General features: G+C 44.1%; 1 protein-coding gene across 2 annotated transcripts in view; it reads left to right on the top strand.

Annotated features, from left to right (window-relative positions):
* Window positions 1–20,976, top strand: part of mrpl53 (mitochondrial ribosomal protein L53) — a 63,869-nt gene that overhangs the window by 4,601 nt on the left and 38,292 nt on the right. For both annotated transcript variants that reach the window (XM_072467492.1, XM_072467493.1), the window contains exon 2: window positions 14,523–14,635. In XM_072467492.1, the coding sequence (XP_072323593.1) occupies window positions 14,523–14,635 (113 nt within the window). The remainder of the gene's footprint in view (window positions 1–14,522; window positions 14,636–20,976) is intronic.

Below are 20,976 nucleotides of genomic sequence, written 5' to 3'. Positions count from 1 at the left end.
AAGAATGATCCCTGGAATGAAGAGCTTGTCGTATGAAGAACAGTTGAGGACTCTGGGTCTGTACTCGTTTTGAGTTTAGAAGGATGAGGAGAGATCTTATTGAAACTTACAGGATACTGCGAGGCCTGGTTAGAGTGGACGTGGAGGCGATGTTTCTACTTGTAGGAAAACTAGAACCAGAGGACACAATCCATAAGCTCTTAATGTATGTAGTAGCTTTTTACGTGATACCTTATTGAATGCCTTTTCGAAAACCAAATATACCACAACTATTGGTTCCCCTTTACACACCCTGCTGTTGCATCCTCAAAGAACCCTAATACATTTGTCAAAGCAGGCAGCACGGTTGTGCAATGGTTAGCACTGCTGCCTCACGGCACCAAAATCTGGGTTCAATCCCGGTCCCAGGTCCATAAGACATAGGAGCAGAATTAGGCCACTTGGCCCATCGAGTCTGCTCCGCCATTCAATCATGGCTGATATTTTTCTCATACCCATTCTCCTGCCTTCTTCTCATGACGCCTGATCCCCTTATTAATCAAGAACCCATCTATCTTGGTCTTAAAAGTTATTTGGCCTCCATAGCCTTCTGCGGCAAAGAGTTCCACATTTTCACCACCCTCCGGCTGAAGAAATTCCTTCTTACCTCTGTTTTAAAGGATCGTCCCTTTAGTCTGAGATTGTGTCCTCTGGCTCTAGTTTTTCCTCCTCTCCACTTCAACTCTATCCAGGCCTCGCAGTATCCTGTAAGTTTCAATAAGATCCCCCCCCCCCCCTCATTCTTCTAAACTCCAAAGAGTACAGACCTAGAGTCTTCAACCGTTCCTCATACGACAAGCTCTACGTTCCAGGGATGATTCTTGTGAACCTTCTCCAGACCCTTTCCAAGGCCAGCACATCCTTCCTTAGATACGGGGCCCCAAACTGCTCATAATACTTCAAATGAGGTCTGACCAGAGCCTTATTCAGAAGTATATCCCTGATCTTGTATTCTAGGCATCTCGACGTGAATGCTAACATTGAATTTGCCTTCCTAACTGCTGACTGAACCTGCACGTTAACCTTAAGAGAATCTCTAACAAGGACTCCCAAGTCCCTTTGTGCTTCTGATTTCCTAAGCATTTCCATGTGGTGTTTGCTCCCTGTGTCTGTGTGGGTCTCACCCCCACAACCCAAAGATGTGCAGGGTAGGTCAATTGGCAATGGTAAATTGCCCCTTAATTGGAAGAAAAGAACTGCGTACTCTAAATTAATTAAAAATAAAACAAAATTGGGCAGCACGATGGTGCAGTGGTTAGCATTGCTGTCTCACGGCGTCGAGGTCCCAGGTTCGATCCCGGCTCTGGGTCACTGTCCGTGTGGAGTTTGCATGTTCTCTCCGTGTTTGCGTGGGTTTCGTCCCCACAACTCAACGATGTGCAAGCTAGGTGGATTGGCAACGCTAAATTGTCCCTTAATTGGAAAACATGAATTGGATACTCTAAATTTGTTTAAAAAAACAAAAATTGTTAAATGCAATTTCACTTTCACAAAGCCATGTTGAATCTGCCTGATTGTATTATGATTTTCTAAATGTCCCGCTACAGGTTGAAAATCCCTTATCTGAAATGCTTGGGCCGAGGGTGTATCGGATTTCGGAATTTTTCAGATTTCGGAATATACTGCGTATGTGCGTCGCATGTTGGGAACTGTGCATGTGCAGAGTACATTGGCAATTGCGCGTGTGTGACACACATTGGGAACTGCGTATTAGCCTGAAATCTTTTGGGATTTCTCATTTGTGATGTCACGCTCAAAAAGAAATGCAGATTTTGGAGTTTTTCAGCTTTAGGAATTTCAGATAAGTGATGCTCAACCTGTACTCCCTGTTTAATATTGGACTCTGACATTTTACCAATGTTTGGTTTTCTGGCTGTGCTTCTGCTTTCTGTCTCCCTCCTTTTTGAACAGAGTGTTCTTGAGTGTTATGGGGCTGTACTTATCCAGGTAAGTGAGAGTATTCCATTACACTTCTGACTTAATGCCTTGTAGATGGTGGAATGACTTTGGGAAGTCAGGAGGTAAGTCCTGACTCAATATACAAAATATCCAAGCTCTGATCTGGTCTTGGAGCCACAGTATTATTTATGTTGTTACCCCAGTTCGGCTTCTAGTCAATGGTGATCTCCCGACTGTTGATGCTAGGGGATTTGATGATACTAGTGCCATTGAATGTCAAGGAGAGGTGGCTAGGTGCTTTTTTAGACACTGAGGATTTACGGATGCAATTGAACATTGTGCAATATCATCCCCACTTCTGACCTTATGAAGGCTGAATGGTTATTGGGTCAGAGGGTTGACTCCCAATGGGTCAGAGTGGAGGAGAGTTTGTGTAGGGGGTCGGGATTGAAGGCGCGAGCGACAGCGCCGCGAGGGACGGGAGTCTGGTAGTAATAGCTTTGTTGAGAATTTGGAGGCAGTTTTGCCAGCACTTTGGGTTGGGGGCAGGGTCAAGGGAAATGCCGATTCGGGGGAACTATAGATTTGAGGAGGGAGGTGGGATGGAAATTTTCGGAGATGGGAGGAGAAAGGAATTAGGACACGAAAAGATTTGTTTCTTGGGGGTCGGTTTGCGGGATTGAAGGAGCTGGGAGCAAAGTATGGGCTGGAGCAGGGGGAAATATTTAGATACACGCAGGTTCGAGACTTTGCCAGAAAGGAGATAACAGAGCTTCCCACTAGAGCCGACTTTCACATTGCTGGAGGAGGTGCTGACCACGGGGGGGGGGGGGACTGGAGAAGGGGGTAGTATCGGAGGTTTACGGGGTTATTTTGGAAGAGGAGAAGGCGCCGCTGGAAGGGATCAAGCAAAGTGGGAGGAAGAGTTGGGAGAGGGTATGGAGGAGGGGTTCTGGTGTGAGGTGCTCCGGGGTGAACGCCTCCACCTCGTGTGCGAGGTTGGGGCTGATACAGCTGAATGTGGTGTATAGAGCACACTGTACAAGGGTGAGGATGAACCGGCTCTTTGAGGGGGTAGAAGATGTGTGTGAACATTGTGGGGGGGCCCCCACAAACCATGTTCATATGTTTTGATCCTGTCCAAAGCTGGAGGATTACTGGAAGGAGGTTTTTAGGGTAATCTCTGAAGTGGTGCACGTGAAACTGGACCCGGGCCCTCAGGTGGCCATATTCGGGGTGTCGGACCAGCCAGGGTTGGAAACGGGTGCGAGGCAGATGTTGTAGCCTTCGCCTCATTGATCGCATGAAGGCAGATCCTCTTAGGGTGGAGATCAACCTCTCCACCCTGTGCCCTGATGTTCCGGGGGCCCTGCTGGAATACTTGACTCTTGAATAGGTGAAATTTGAACTGAGGGGAAGGATGGAGGGATTCTACAATTCATGGGCATTGTTCATTATGCACTTTAAAGAATTGGATTACATTGAAGATTGGTGGGGTGGGGGGCTGCTGGGAGGGTTGGGGAAGGGGACTGTATGTGTTAATGGTGACTATGGGTGATTCCTGATTCCTTTTTGTCATTTGTTTATGTTAACATGCGGGCTAATGTTTGGGCGTTTGGTGGGAGGATGGGATGGTTGTTATTGATATGGGGATTGACATTGCATTCGTTACTGATTATTGTTGGGTGTAAATTTGGGAGAAAATGTGAAAAAGGAGAAGAATAAAAATATTTTTAAAGAAAAAGAAAACTAATCTTGGGATCAGTGAGGTGAACAGGTTATTGCTATATTAGTGTTGCTTAAAAGCACCGTCAACAATGCCTTCCATCAATTTGTTGATGATTGAGAGTATTCAATTGGGGTGATAATTCACCTGCTTTTTTATGAATAGGACTTGGCCGCCAATATGTCCCGCTATTGCCAGAATTGGAGCTGCACTGGAATAGCTTCGCGAAAGGCATGGCTAATTCTGGAACGCAAGTCTAACCATAGCCAGTATGCTTTCGGGGCCCATAGCCATTGCTGGATCCAATGTTTCTTGATATAATTTGGAAATAATAAAATTGAATGGGAACTGTGATGATGGGAACTTCAAAAAGAGGCTCCATGGATTATCCACTCAGCACACTTGACTGAAAACAGTTTCACCAGCTGCAACCTAGTCTTTTTCGTTCACATGTTGAGCATTGTCGTTATTGACAATGGAAATGTCCTTGAGCTTCCTCCTCCTTTTGTTTAATTAATCACCACCATTCGTGCCTGGATATGGTAAAACTGAAGTTTTGATCTGATCTGTTGATCTGGGTTGTTTAGCTCTGTTTAGAGCATGAAGCTTTCATTGTTTGCCGTAAATGTAGGCCTAAATTGTAGCTTCACCAAGGTAGCACCTCATTTTTAGGTATTCCTGGAACTGCACCTGGCTTACTCTCCTCATTGAACCAAGGTTGGTCCAGTCACTTGATGGTATGGTAAACTAATGAATGTCATGCAATGAGAGTACAGATTGTGGTGTGATACAAATTCCGGCACTGAAGATGGCCCACAGCGCCTCATTGATGTCCACTTTCAAGCTGGTTGATCTGTTCTGAATCTATCCCATTTAGTATAGTGCCAATACAATAGAGGGTGTCTTCAGCGTGAAAATGGCATGACTCCTCCACAAGAAATATGTGGTGTTCACTCTTACCAATGTTGCCACTGTCATGAATCTGCCTAGCAATAGCAGAGAAACAAATTTAAAAACATAATAGGATGTGAGATGTTGAGCAACAGATATAAATCTGTGTAAAGATAGCAATAGTTAGTATTCAAAAGGCCCCAAATGAGATGCGCCTCTCCCAATAACAAGGTTAGAAGGCCATTTAGATCATCAGGCATGAATAGCTTATGAGGAGAAACCGCTTCTAGACAATTGGGAAGGTCAGTGAGGTATACATACGTTAATGTTCAGTCAAGGTAGTTGATAGAGGCAGATAGATGAACACAGAGGGAATAATCAAAGAAGAACAAAGGTATAATTGGCCCGATGATCAGAAGCCAGGGAGGCAGTTAAAAACTGGAAGTCTCAGAAACCAGACACCCAGTTTCCAGCCAGCAAGCCTGAAGGCCAAAGGTTTTCAGCAAGCAGCCTAGAGGTCAAGATTACATGAGGATGGCACAGTGGTTAGCACTGCTGCCTCACAGCTCCAGGGACCAAGATTCAATTCCGGCCTCGGGTGACTGTGTGGCGTTTGCACTTTCCCCCTGTGCCTGCGTGGGTTTCCTCCAGGTGCTCCGGTTTCCTCCCCAAAGATGTGCAGGTTAGGTGGATTGGCCATGCTAAATTGCCCCTTAGTTTCCAAAAGGTTAGATGGGGTTACTGGGTTACGGTGATTGGGTAGAAGCGTGGGCTTGAGTAGGGTGCTCTTTTCAAGCACTGGTGCAGATCTGATGGGCCGAGTGGCTTCCTGCACTGTAAATTCTATGAAACAAACCTCTAAGCATCAAGAGCCAAGGCAGTTCAGAAAACCTTCATAACGGCAGTTTTAAATATCTTTTCTGGGCTTGGAAAAGATGTATCCCAGACTTGAGTATCATCCCTGTATTGTGTGGTAACTATAAGCAGTTATTTAATTTGGATGTTGTTTGGGGAAATGGGGATGTCTTACAGAGTTCCGATATTGTAGATATATTTTATAGCAAGGGTAGGTTCTATATAAACGCATGTGCTTAGTAATTCATGCATTTTAATACACGAGAGTAGAGCAGTGCTGTTTGTGTGTATTTGTCTTTACTTTAATACATAGTCTTTTAAGAATTATTACACAACTGGACTATTTAGTCTCACTGTGGTTTCACTTGCCTCCTCACACCAAATCAAAATAAAATTATACAACCTCACAACCGGTGTTGCAAATTGGGATACCTTCGCAGATAACATCGGCGTACTTTGTGATAGTTAGAAACAGATAAATTTGCAACAGGTAGATTGGTGAGAACAAAGTCAATAAGCTTATCCCTCATGCTAACTCACCACCACATATAACAGGCCTAGTGGCAACTATGTCCTTTAGTACTTGGTCAGCAGTGGAGCTACTGAGCCACTCTTCGTGTTGGACATTGAAAATCCTAAATAGAGCATATTCTGTTTCCTTGTTACATTCACTCTTTCTTTCAAGCAGTGTTCATTCAACATAGAGGAGTACTAATTCATCAACTAAGTAAGGCCAGTTCGTGGTAATCAGCAGGAGGTTTCCTTGCCCATGTTTGATGTTACAAGACTTCACTGGGTCCAGAGTCAATGTTAAGGACCGCCGGGGGCACTCCTTCTTGATTGTATATCACTATGCTGCCACATCTGGTGGGTCCTGCTCCCAGTGGGACCGGACATACTCAGATCCCCAGGGACACTCTGTCTTGACCGTATAACTCTGTCCTGCCACATCAGATGGGACCGGACATACCCAGGGCTGGTAATGAAGGAATCTGGGACATTGACTGAAAGGTATGATTCTGTGTGTATAACCGTATCAGATTGTTGCTTGAGTAGTCCGTGGACCAGCTCTTACAATTTTGGCACTAATCCCCAGATGTTAGTGAAAAGGACTTTGCGGGGTCATTGGGCTGGGCAGGTCTTTGTCATGTCCAATGCCTAGGCTGATGTCGCTTGCAAGGTCACTTCAGAGAACAGTGAAAAGTGAACCAGATTGCTTCGGTCTGGAGTCATATATTACCCAGACTAAATGAAGATGACACAATTCCTTCTCTAAAGGACATTAATGCAGGTGGGTTTTTATAAAGAGATAGGGAGCCACTGTTTAAAATTAAGGGATCACCCATTTAAAACAGAGATGCGGCATTTTTTTTCTCTGAGAGCCATGATTCTTTGGAACTCTTCCTGAAAAGATGGTAGAAGCAGAGTCTCTGGACGTTTTTAAGGCCGAGGTGGACAGATTCTTGGGTAAGCAAGGGAGTGATAGATTATCGGCGGCGGCGGCGGGCGGGGGGGGGGGGGGGGGGGGGGCGGGGGGGGCGGGGCGGGGGGGGGGGGGCGGGGGGGCGGGGGGGGCGGGGCGGGGGGGGGGGCGCAAGGTGCAGATTTGATCTTATTAAATGGCCTGTACCTGTTTCTTGTCCATATGTTTGTATAAAACTTCAGCAGTCTCATGGTCACCATCATTGAGATGAGTTTTGTTTTTTATTTTCAGATTGACTTAATTAACTGAATTTAATTTCCCAGTTGCCGCAGTTGGATTTGACTTGACTCTTGGGATAATTAGTCCAGGTCTCTGGATTATTAATTGAGCAACATAACCACTATGCTACTGTGCCCATAGGCGCATAGCATCCTCCCTCTCCAAGGCCGCCCGGGTGTAGACAAGACCACAGTGTGAGGCAGGAAGCCAGAGTGAAACACTCCTGCAAATCGTGTCCAACCACGACCTGTAAATACTGCTGCACTGATGCTGAGCAGCATTTTCTGTTTTTATTTCAAGTGTTGCAGAAGTAAGACCAAATATTGGTGAAGTAAAAGGAGGAGTTCCTACTAAGTGAATGGCAGGTTCTAAGTGCTAAATTATAAAGCGTGGCCTTGAGGGAACCAATCCCCCGAAAACCTGAGTCATACCCTAATTGCCATCAGGGAAGAGAGCAAGAAACTGAATGTGTGATTGAAAGAATGTCATGGGAAGAGGGAATTTTAGTTCACAAGTCACTGTGACGGAATTCATAATATTGCTGGGTCTAAGGTCCTAATGGAAAGGATAAGTAGGATTTTGGAAATAACATTAAGTAGTATAGGGGGAAGCTTGAGATGGATATAATGCCTGTATAGAAATGTAGCAAGTGTGAACAGCAAAATGGGGGATTTGGAGGCAAAAATAAAAGGTGAGGAATTAAATGTAATTGGAATAGTAGAAAATATTGTAAATTATTATGTACTTCGGAATGATATGGAAGGAGGAAAAGATGGGGTTAGCTGTGTTAATCAGAAATGACATAATGGCAGGAGCAAGTAAGAATATAACTAACAGAGTTGAAGTATAATCCATATGAATTAAGATAAAGGATAGAAAGCTACACAATTGGGGGCATACAGAATAAATAGTGCAAAGGAAGTAGAGGAAGAAATTTGTCGGCAGATACAAGAATTGAGTAAAAATAAATACAATCATAATCATGCTGGATTTTAACTACCCCAAATAGGCAGGGAGAGGAAGCTAAATGGGCAAAATGGCTGGAGCTTTTAAAATGTTTAACCGAGCAGGCTCCCAGTTAAGCAGCATCTTAGTTTTAAAATTATCATCCTTGTTTTCAAATCCCTCTATGGTGTGGCCTCTCCCTATCTCTGTAATCTCCTCCTGCTCTCCAGCCCTCCAAGATATCTGTACTCTTACAATTCCAGGCCCTTAACGTCCCCAATTTGAATTGCTCCAGCCTTGGTGACCCTCCTATCTTCACATGTCAGGGCTTCTTCCTTTAAGATGCTCATTAAAACATACCTCTCTGGCCAAGCTTTTGATCATCTGGCTGAATAGCTCTTTCGGTAGCTCATATTTTGTGTTATAACACCTCTGTGACGCCACTTGGAACATTTTATCACGATAGAACTGCTATAGAAGCACAAGTTGTGTTTTAAATGTCTTGTACATTTTTTGACGCATTAGAAAACCCAACAAGAGAGGCAGCAATGCTAGATCGAGTAATGAGAAGTGAACTAAAGCAGAAAAGAAGAGCAATTTTGGGAGAAAAAGTAGAGAGAATTGACCACAATATGATGAAGTTTAAGCAAATGCTTTATAAAGTTATTACAAACACCAAGGTGATAGACTGGAGAAACGGCAACTATGAGAGAATGCAAATTTAACTAAGGGAAGAAAAATGAGGCTAATGATTGACAAATAAATCGAATAACAATGGGCAGTAATTAAATTAGATCAATAAAGCCCAGGGAATAATATTCCACTTAAAAACCAGATAAAACTCGCAAGGAATGCAAAAACAAAAATAAATAAGAAGTTGAGGGTAAAATTGAATCTACAGAAAAGCATATACAAATTGCATACACAATAAAGGAAATGATACAAAAGGGAATATGATGAGCTTATGAAAGGTGTAGAAAGACAAATGGGAAAGCAAAGTGGAAACATGCAATGAAAATATAAACATGTAATAATGATATATTCTATATTAAGTAACAAAATTAGATTGGTAGTGAGGGGGCTCCGGCCTTTGGGGGGGGGGGGGGGGTGATGGTGGCAGGTTCCTTTGTGTAGATGTTCGGTGGGGGCTGCCATGCTAGCAGGGATGCTAGTAAACGGAAGCAAGGGCAGCAAGGTGGCGCAGTGGGTTAGCACTGCGGCTTCATGGCGCCGAGGTCCCAGGTTCGATCCCGGTTCTGGGTCACTGTCCGTGTGGAGTTTGCACATTCTCCCCGTGTTTGCGTGGGTTTCACCCCCACACCCCAAAAATGTGCAAGCTAGGTGGAGTTAGCTTCCAGCCTCCCTACCAATCTCCAGCTGGAGGAGAAAAAAACCAGGCCTCTAAACCATTCTCCCGAGCATAACAAAAGAAAACATATGAAACAATAACACTTTCAACCATTCACAATACAAGCAAATCAGAACCATGAAATCCTACCATTTGTATCCCACCCTCCCCCAACCATGCTTCCTTACAAAGTCATTCGCCTCCTCTGGCGACGTGAAATACTGTTTCTTGCTCTTAAATGTCACCCAGACATTAGTCGGGTACAACATCCGAAACGGAACCTTGCTCCGAAAGAGCGCAGCCTTGCCAAGTCGGATCCAGTGTCCTGGTAGATCCAATTCCCCTCCCAGCTACAGTCTGTGTCACCTTCGGCCACCTCAAAATTTGCTTCTTCTCTTCGAACTTGTGCATCCGAACGATTACTGACAGCGGCGTTTCCCCCTCTCTCAGCCTCTGCCGCAGCGACCGGTGGGCGTGATCCACCTCCGGGTACCTCTTGAAGACGTCCTCCTCAACCAGCTTCGCGAACATCCTCGCCACATAATCTGTGGCACTTGTTCCCTTGACCCCTCTGCGGCAGCCCGGCGATTCTCAAGCTCTGCCCCCTGATTGATTCTCCTGATCATCCACCCTCGTTTTCAATAACTTGTAGGCCTCTCCCAACAATGCCACCTCCACCTCCAACTCCATGATCCGATCACTTTTGTTAGATATCGCCCTTTCTGGATCATTGCACTCTGCAACTCCCAACAGCTGCTCCACACTCTCCAGAGACCCGTGAAGAGGGGCTACTGCTCCTTCAATCGCCTTGGACCGGTCTTCCTGCAACTCTTGCCGATGACTCTTGAATTTCCCCTTGATGAACGCCATCAACTGCTCCACCGGTAGTGGGGTAGGCGACGACAACATATCCAACTCCGCCATCCTTTCTGTTGCTGCGCCACAAGGGCCCTCCACCTCTTGAGTTGAAGCCTAATTCGACTTCTGCTGGGTGTTGTAATCCGCCTATGGAGGAGAAACCAATACCCTCCAATTATTCTGCACTTTTTCCCAACAAAGCGTCTGTTAACCGGGTAGAAAGAGTCAAGACCTAAGCTTCCCAAGTTTGAGCTATCTTCTGTGCGACCAATCAGCTCATGTCCGCCACCGGAAGTCACCTTGCCATAGCAAAAACAGTGAGGCTATCACTGTTATCACAGGGTAAATCATAGAATCCCTATAGTGCAGGAGACCATATGGCCCATCGAGTCTACAGTGACACTTCAGAAGAGCACTCTACCCATGTCCACCCACCGTAACCCCATAACCTAACCTGCACATCCCTGGACACCTGAGGGGCAATTTCTAGTGGCCGAACATGAACAGCTCATCTTGGAAAGCTGGAAGCTGCTGACAGAGAAACCCTGCTCCTCCACACAGTACTTTTTTTAAAAAAAAATTGAGAGTACCCAATTCATTTTACCAATTAAGGGGCAATTTAGCAAGGCCAATCCACCTAGCCTGCACATCTTTGGGTTGTGGGGGCGAAGCCCACGCAAACACGGAGAGAATGTGCAAACTCCACACGGACAGTGACCCAGAGCCGGGATCGAACCTGGGGCCTCGGAGCCGTGAGGCAGCAGAGCGAACCCACTACATCACCGTGCTGCACGCCTCCACACAGTACTTTAATTACAGTAGTGATTTGTGGTTTCCTAATAGATACACCACTGTGATCAAAGCAGCACCAATCCACAGTTTGTTCATGCATAAGACTACGAATAACAAGTTAACTCATAAACTTACCAGTAGCTACCATGGTTCAACATGCAGTTATTATGGACTCACAAAAGACTAGTAATTAAAGCAGCAATCAATCTACAATGTAAGCACAAGAATTGATTTCTAGCAATGCCAATAAGGATTGGCATTGAGGTTAAGTATTAAAGCAGCAGTTTCCAGCACTACAATTTACTGCTGAGGTTAGCTACAATGCAAAGCACACTACATCAGCAGCAAGCAATTTGAGACCAGCACAGCTGCAGCAGCGCAAGGCAGGCAGCAAGCAACTTAGATCTCCATGTTTTAGGCTTCAGGCAAAATATGGCAGACAGTTTCAAGCCCCAGGCGTCAGCTGAACAAAATGTTTTGCAGACCCCACTTCCAATGTCCTCTCTAATATTCTGCCCAGGCACATTCACAAGTGCAACTGACAGAGTGAACATATGGAGACAGCTTTTCTGCTCCCTGATACAAGCCTATATGAACAGAAAGGCTGGTATGTCTTGCAAGTAATCACTCTAATTGAAATTCATGTAATGGCATGAATTTGTGTTACATACCCACTGGCTGGACACTAAAGACCGATGTAAAAATTAGAACTAGTCCATTTATAAACAAGTGATAATTACTGCCGAACAAATTCTGTCACCCTGCAAAAGTAATTTTAGAACTGTGATATATCATTCCCTCAGAAGAATATTAGTGGTGCAGGTTTTTTAAAGTTTGTTTTTTCAAGAAACGACGACGTGCCTAGTTCTCAATTGTATTATCAACCTGATATCTGTCATACACATCCTGTTACATCTTTATATCTCCTTTGTCATCCAGGAGCCCTGGCTTTGGTTGCTCTACCCTTTCCCTCATGTCAGGATGTATATCAAGTGTTCTGTTATAATTTTGCCTGCCAATCTCTGATTCCAATTTATCTGCATTGGGCCCTTCACAACCCAATGAAATTCACTCTCCTTCAATAAGTCCTTTAAAAAAAATTTTTTTTTAACATTTATTTGTTTTACTTTTTTTTCCCAATTAAGGGGCAATTTAGCATGGCCAGTCCACCTACCCTGCACATCTTTGGGTTGTGGGGGTGAGAGCCAAGCAGACACGGGGAGGATGTGCAAACTCCACACGGACAGTGACCCGGGGCCAGAACAAGACCAGGTCCTCAGCACTGCGAGGCAGCAGTGCTAACCAGTGCACCACCATGTCGCCCAACAATTAAGTACTTTAACTGTAGATTGTGCCTTGTCCTTCTTCATAATTAGCCTATATCTTATGATACGCTGTTCCCTCGGGATCGCAGTTCCCCAGATGTTCGCCAGTGACACTGATTGTCTTGACTCCCCTCATTCCCCAGAACCAGATTTAAGAGTGCGTCTTTCCTGTTTAGGCTAGAATTGTACTGATAAAGAAAATTCTCCTGAACACATTTCATGAACTCATCCTCCACCCTGCCCTTTACTTTATTATTGTCCCAATCTGTAATAAGATATTTTAAGTTCCCCATTATCACTCCACCATCTTCTTTCTCCTTTAAGTCTTTCCCCCTAGATGGTGGCCTGTAGAATACACCCAGTAATATAATGACAACTCTGTCATTTCTTAATGCGAACAAAATAGATTCTGACCTCAACTCCTCAAGACTATTCTCGATCTCCAACACTGTAATATTTTCTTTGCCAACCCTCCTCCTCTCATTCCTCTGCCTTGAGCACCTTGTATCCCAGGTATATTTAGTACGCAGTCCTGCCATTTTTTAAGCCAGGCCTTTGTTATTGTTTGCTAATGATTGAGAGTACACTGATGGGGTGGTAACTGTTCGGACTGGATTTGCCCTTTTTGAGGACAGGACATATGTAAGCAATTTTCCACTTTGTTGAGTGCGTTCCAATACAGTAGCTGTATTGGAACAGCTTGACCATTGGTGCAGCTAGTTCTGGTGCACACAAGTCTTCAATGTTATAGCTGGCATGTTGTCTGGGCCCATAACCTTTGTTATATCCAATGCACTCAATTGTTTCATGATACCTTATGGAATAAATTGAATTGAGGAAGATTGGCATCTTTGCTTATGGAGACCTCAGGAGACCAAGATGGATCATCATTAGGCATTTCTTGGTGAAGGAAGCTCCAAATGCAATCTCTTTGAAGTGTGCTATAGAAGATACTTAGCAGGGATTTTGACAGTTTAGTACTTGAGGACCATAGAACACACAGTGCAGAAGGAGGCCATTCGGCCCATTGAGTCTGCACTGACCCACTTAAGCCCTCACTTCCACTCTATCCCCGTAACCCGATAACCCCTCCTAACCTTTTTGGTCACTAAGGGCAATTTCGCATGGCCAATCAACCTAACCTGCACGTCTTTGGACTGTGGGAGGAAACCGAAGCACCCAGAAGAAACCCACGCAGACACAGGGATAACATGCAGACTCCGCACAGACAATGACCCAGCGGGGATTAGAACGTGGGACCCTGGCGTTGTGAAGCAACAGTGCTATCCACTTGTGCTATCGTGCTGCTCACTTGTATTTGTATGTGTATACACAGCTGGAAGTGTGTGTTGCAGAGTTCAGAATTTGAATTCAAGTAAAACTGGGTTTTGCTAACCTCCAAAGAAATACTTGAGACCTTTTCTTTAAAAGGTTGAGGAAACTTCTGGTGGCGTAATGTAGGGGAATAAGGTAGCTCCCACTAGAGTACTATTTGCCCTTTTCTCTTAGTTTCAGGGGGCCTGTCTCTCCTTCCCCCCCCCCCCCCCCCCGATCAGGAGTCAGCTATGCCCACCAAGTGAGATAACCCAGCAACTACCCAGAGAATGCCGATACTGGATTCACCTAAGATGGCTGCCGAAACCCCTCCTCCATCAGACAGAACAAAGAAAAAGTTGTTGTCACCATCAGAGAACTAACCACCCCCTCCCCTCCCCTCCCTCTTCCCCCCAGCTTGCCTCCTACCACATCCAGATAAACCAGTAAACAACAACAAGGTGAACAAAGAACCCCACCCCTAACACCAAACAAAACAAAAACAAAAATCCTAAACTCATCATTAAAACTCCCCTAATGCAATGAGCTGCAGTTAACCCCCCACTCCCATTAGCTAACTCTACAGTTAGTGAAGGATTGTTCTCCACATGCCGCCCCTAGAAGTCCCCTTTGGAAAAATTTTAATAAACACTTTTTTTTAATTTTGAAATGTCTCGCAAATAGGACATATGTCCTGCATTGTTCTAACTATTCATGATAATGTACATCTCCGCTGAATAGAGAAATGCATGAAAATACTTATTTCATTTCTGTTTTATATTGGCACAGTTTGTGTTCATTTGCATTTCCTTTCCAACTTTTTTGTAGAGAATTCCTTGCTGCAGTAGGAACGGAAAAGGCTCGCCTAACAAACTCCAATTGTCGGATTGTAGCTGATGTAAAGCATGATGAGATGGAGCCTGTTATAGCTGTCACATTCAGTAAGTTTTCCCCCATCTTTTAGCCCATTAAAGGTATAGGTATAGAAATATAGTGAAAGGAACCCCACATTTCATTCCCCAGAGAGGCATGTCTGTGTAAACAAAATAAGTGAATAAATGGTTGTAACAGTCCCAGGTTCAGTAAAAATCCTGTTCTTTTGGAATTTATCTGATCATGGGTAATTTGTTTGGACATGCAGTTTTTGATATTAATGTGCATCTCTGCATTTTTTATCCAAACTTTGTTTCACCATCTGGGGACTGATGTCTTTGATATAATTTTCCCATAACTAAGCTATTGACCATAAATTGCTCTTTTGGGTTCATGGTCATCCTTTAATTCTTTGAGCCAAAACCAGCACAAAGTTGGACTGTTTATGATGTAGTCTGATAGTTTATAGTGTAAAAAATTAACTAAACACATTTATGCAGAACTGAGCAATTCTTTTTTGTTTTATATTAAATAATAGTACTGTACTAGGTCCCAAATGAACATAAAGTATCGCTAGTGTTGGACTTTGTCTGAAATAATCTTGAAGATATTTTTGGGGGGCTAGTTACTGACCAGTTAATTTGAAAATAAAATTGATGTCTGTTTATTATGAAAGAGGCTGGATATGAATCAACAAATCATTTAATTTTACAAGAAATATCCAAGTAAGCAGAATGCTGTTTTCCAGTAAGGCACATATGTTTTCTACCCATTTTATGTTAAAACAAAAACAAAGTATGCAACTTTCAAGACAGAATCCACTTACAAACTAGCTGCCTTTAGGCTAGCTGGTGCCTAGATCTTTCTGCTGTGGGCTATTTGTGTTCATGCCAAAGCCTGGAATCTCTCAGTCATAGGATGATAAAGCATAGATGGCTCCTTCACGCCAGTGCTGACTCTTTGAAATAGCTATCCAATTAATCCCACATCCCTGTCCTTTCTCCATAACCCCTGCATTTTTTTTCCCCTTTGGGTTTTTATCCAATTTCCTTGAATCTGGTTCCCCCATTGCTTCTGGCAATGCATTCTAGATCATAACATGCTGAGTAAAATTAATTTGTCTCTAAGCTCAGGCTCTTCTGCTATTGGAAGTATAACACTTTGAATGACTAGAAAACAAAGTAATTCTGTGCTCTGCGACACTCAGAGAACATTGCATTCCTCCCAATTCTGAACTCTTGAACATCCCCCACTCCCTTTGCCCCACTTTTGACATCTGTGCCTTCAATCAGCTAGGACTTGGGCTCTAGAATTCCTTCTCTAAATCCCTAATCCTGTTCTATATAATTCTGTTGCCTTTTGATCCTTAAAATCTTTGACCAATCTTTCAGTCTTTTTCCCATCTTTGGCTTGGCATCAGTTTTTGTCTTACGCCAATGTGATGTGCCAGCCTCTGTTCCGTAACCTAATTTGTGCAGCTTTGGGAAGTATGATTCAGAGGCCAAATGTCTTATTTGTGAGAGATGAATAAGTAAATAGCGAACATCTGTTGTATCTCACTCGAACATCTGGTTGCCGGTCTACAGTAGCATTGGTGATGGTTTCTCAGGAAACATTCTTTCCATCTCAATTGTACCATATCAAAGCGGAATTAGTAATGAGTGAAAACTAAGGGTTAGGAAGATAATGTGTGTCTAACAAATTATGCAGTTTACAATGTCAGGCTAGAATGTCTGTTTGTGCCAAAAATCTGGACCTGATTTTAAATGTTCTGTTTTATATAATTTTATTAATTTGTTCTTTAAACATTTTCTTATATGAACTGTATCTTTATTCGCCTGAAGCCTGTCAGCAAAGCATTCTTTATGCCAAACAATGATATTTTGGCTGGAAACCAGAATTGAACTTTTAAAAACATACTTTTATTTCAAATAGACCTTCTTATAACAAAGACTATCATAGAATTTACAATGCAGAAGGAGGCCATTCGGCCCATCGAGCCTGCACCAGCTCTTGGAAAGAGCACCCTACTTAAGCCCATGCCTCCACCCTATCCCAGTAACCCCGCCTAATCCTTTGGACACTAAGGAGCAATTTAGCCTGGCCAATCCACCTAACCTGTACATCTTTGGACTGTGGGAGGAAGCCGGAGCATCTGGAGGAAACCCACGCAGACACTGGGAGGAAGTGCAAACTCCACACAGTCACCCGAGGCCATAATTGAACCCAGGTCCCTGGAGCTGTGATGCATTATGTGTAACATGGCCTCGCAACTAAACATGGCTACACAATTTCCATCACTATACTCTGCATATTGCAACCAACTGAGATGGAGACACCATGTCTGCAGATACCCATCAAGAGAAATGACCTCAGAGAAAAAACAAATTCTAAAAATTTTGAGTACCCAATTATTTTTTTTCCAATTAAGGGGCAATTTAGTGTGGCCAACCCATCTACCATGCACGTTTTTGGGTTGTGGAGGTGAAACCCACGCAGACACAGAGAGAATGTGCAAACTCCACATGGACGGTGACCCAGGGCCGCGATCGAACTTGGATCCTCAGTGCCGTAGGTAGCAGTGCTAACCACTATGCCACCGTGCACCCCAAACTCAGAAGAATATGAGTGAACCACATATCCAGTCCCCATTATAAAGGCAATCATCTGAGATATTCACCAGGGAGTTCCTAGACATGAATGAATCAAGCTACAATGGGAATACTCTTTAAACCCAATCAGTTAAACAATGGGACCCTGGTTGAGTGAGAGGATTCCAGACATGAACTGAGAAAGTTACAAGGTGGAATACACTAATAATGACCAATTTTGAATCACCGGGTCATGGTCATGTGACAGACCCATTCTTTGTATTGTTGCTATATTTACTTGCTATAAATATGGCAGTCAATAAGGTTGCCCTTTTATCTAGATATTGATATATTGCTTTCAGAGTTGCCAGGTATAAAATGATACCACCACAAGGTTCAACCGGATATCGATCAAAGACCCAACAACCAGTTAGTTAGTTCAAGTTCAATAATACTTTATTTGCACCCAAGATTAACTTATACATGCAACATAAACACTACAAGCTAAACTACACCTAACAACGATGACAACCTGTACTTAACTTCAGGCACGCGGCTTAGGTCAGAGGAACAGTGGCCTTTGTTCGAATCTGGATCTGCTGGGTCTGGAGAAGTAACTGCGGTTCAGCTAGGCTCATCTGTCTGGTAGTGAGCGTTGAACTTGGACTTGCTTCTGGTCATGGTACTGCAGTTGGAGATGGATGTTGCCGGAGTGCCAGGTCCAAAAGAGATCGAACACATGGCAGTGTCTCTCTTTATCCTTGGGGGTGGTTTCGCGCTCTTTTGGGCGGTCCTTAGGTTTGGACCCAATTAATTGGGCAGTTCTCGATCACTGCCTTCGATCTGAGCCAATAAAGGGGCGGGTGTCTTGATGGCTGGGCGTGTCCTAAGCAGTCATTGACATTGCTGTTTATGCTTCCTGAGTAAAGGGAGTGGCGCCGATGTGTCTGGAGTTGTACCGGTTACCTGAGTATCAGTCCTTTGTCTTACGGAGATGGGTCATTAAAATGCTAATCGGTTGGGGGTTTCGATGCTGTCTGGATTCTCTGCTCACGAATATACATGCAGGCTCTGTGCCTGCCTGAACCTTACATTGTCCATATTTCCCTTTAGACTTTGCGAACGTCCTTTAGACTTTGCGAACGTCCATGTTTCTTGTTGTAAGTGGCCATCCCAGATGGCTACAGTCCGTCCTCTTATCCTAAAGGCGAAGCGTGATGGATCACACTACTAAATCTTCTTCTGTTCTCTGGTGTGCCGGGTACCTTTAATCAAGGACAGGTTCTATCCTACTCCGTCCTATGGATTGGAACATTTACCTAAATTTTTAGTACATCACACATCTATTAAAAAAAATCTAAGGGGGTACTGTAACATTCAATCAGACATTTCAACTTCTTTATACAAAGGGGAACCTCTAACTGTCCTTACCTAAACTACACTTATGCTGCTAGCTAATAACCCAAAGAACTTATATTACAGTACAAAATAAACAATAGGAGCATCACATTTCTACTTAACACTTATGTCATTTACAGAGAAAGTAATTTATCGTGAAAACCGCGGAATTTATTAGGCAGAAAAGGGTTCAGAAAGAGTGTGGGGTCTGTTGAAGTCCGAGAAAAGGGGCTCTGAGTGTGTATACTGGGGGGCGGGAGGCACTCCTTCGCCATTTCCGAAGTCTAAGTGTCTGGACGACACTGCAAAGTATTGCAAAATCAATAGGGCTTCTACCATGTAAGAAAGGGAATACCACTTTACGATGTTTCACACCATGTCGGGGTATCAGTGGCTGTGTCTATGTGTGGTTTAGTGTCGGGGCTAAGGGTATCATGTTGGGTGGTCATATTTAGGGTCAGTGGTGAAGGATATATGGGCGGATAACACGTGCAACTGGAGTCATCCAACGATGACCATGATGCAGGTCATCTGGTCCGTCTTCATTTTGCCTTTGTCATCCTCTGTCTCCTGGTATATTCGTATATTCCTAGGGGTACAAGCATAATATCTGTTATTATCTTGTTGTTTAATAACTCGTTTGCCTGTGTTTCTCCTTAACATCAATTTCCCGTTTAGAATTGTCACCATATGTGACTCTCTCTTTTTTTTTTAAACCAACCATTTGGGAGACAAGACATCCGAGAAAGAAATTGTGTCACAGTGCGAGCAATCGCGCAACCTGTGTTCGATGCGCTGGGTGGGCGGACAATTTTTCCGTCCAGTGTTGAGGTAGTTTCTCCTAGCAGCAAATTTGTTTAAACCAAGTGTTTGAACATGTAAATAGCAGTTGGGGGTTAGTGACCGAAGGGTCTCCGGAAAGCAAACAAAAACTGTGGCAAAGTGCATTCTTTAAACCACACTTTAAAAGAACAGTAAAAGAGTTTCGAAAAGAACATTCGAAAAGAATGGGGTGCGTATGGGCCGCAGCAAAGCAAGAATGGGTGGAATCCCCAGGTAGGGCGGTGATCAGTGCTGTTGCTCCACTACCCGAGCTTGGCTGACCAAATACATAGGGGGTCTTCAGGCAGGGCGGGGATCAGTGCCGTTACTCCTGTTAACTTTGCCTTAGTTCAATTGCTCTGTTTTTATTACCTTTGCTCTTGAGTCGTCAGGTATCTTTATGGTACCGCCACGTGGTTCAAGTCCGAGTAATGATCAATAATCCAATACACCGATTAGTAAGGTTTAAATCAAAGCACATTTATTATACACAGTAATCGCTACTCATGCATAAATTCTATGTCTAAGCTGCTTCTACAACGAACAGGCCTATACTTAACTTGGAACTGGCCCACCAGGTCAGGGAAACAAATGGCCTTTCGTTCGGGTTCTGAGCCTGCGGGATTTGAAGTTGGTGCAGATTGGTAGCTAGGAGCGCCTATCTCGTAGCGAGCGTTGAATTAAAATTACGATTCGCTTTTCACTGCTCCGGTCACGGTCAATGTTGGTTCGTTGTTGCTGGGTGACCCGGGCAGGACGAAGAGGTGGAGAGGAAGAGAAGAGAACGATTTGAACTTGGCGCTCAATTCTTATAGTCCCCAGGGGCTTCCCGCCTTTCGGGGCAGACCCTGTACCTGGTCCCAAGTGATTAGTCTTTGTCCCAATCGCTTGGTTCGATTTTCTCCAATGCTGGAGCGGTTCCCTGATCGATGGGCGGTCTTGAGGTGCTCGTTCACCTCGTTTTGTGTAGGCTCCTGCTGGCGCCGAAGAGTCTGGTTTTGCTTTGTGTGTCTAAATGTTGCTTATTGTTCCCGGGGATTGCTCATTAGTATGCAGATGGCTTGTGTTTTGTTATGCTGTTGGTTGCTGGTATCGATAGTGTCTGGCCTTTCCAGAGGTAAATGCACAGCCAACCTGCAGCTGCTGTTTTTTGTCTTGTTGGCTGACTTTCCCATCAGCCTTTGCCGTTCGCCATTTTGAATCGGGAGTTGGCCATTTTAAGTGGCTACCATCCCTCCCTGTGATCCTTTTTTTAAAAAAATATGTTTATTCAAATTTTTCCAACAAAAGTTTTGTAACAAACCCCCCCCATAACAAAAAGAACACAAACACCACAATCAAAAATAATAAACTACTTATACATTGGGTTTCTCCTGTATATATTAACCCTCCCATATGACATTCAAAAGTACCCTTGGGGAACCCCCCCCACCCGCCCAAATACCCCCCCGAAAGAGACACCCCCCCCAAACCCTCTCCGGGTTGCTGCTGCTGCTGACCTCCTCCTAGCGCTCCGCGAGATAGTGTAGGAACGGTTGCCACCGCCCGGAGGACCCCTGCACAGACCCTCTCAAGGCAAACTTTAAGTGCGCGAACAC

The sequence above is a fragment of the Scyliorhinus torazame genome, chromosome 11 (assembly GCF_047496885.1).
Source record: "Scyliorhinus torazame isolate Kashiwa2021f chromosome 11, sScyTor2.1, whole genome shotgun sequence".
Classification (NCBI taxonomy): Eukaryota; Metazoa; Chordata; class Chondrichthyes; order Carcharhiniformes; family Scyliorhinidae; genus Scyliorhinus; species Scyliorhinus torazame.
The sequence above is the reverse complement of the archived record's forward strand: the minus strand, read 5'-3'. Positions and strand labels throughout refer to the sequence as shown.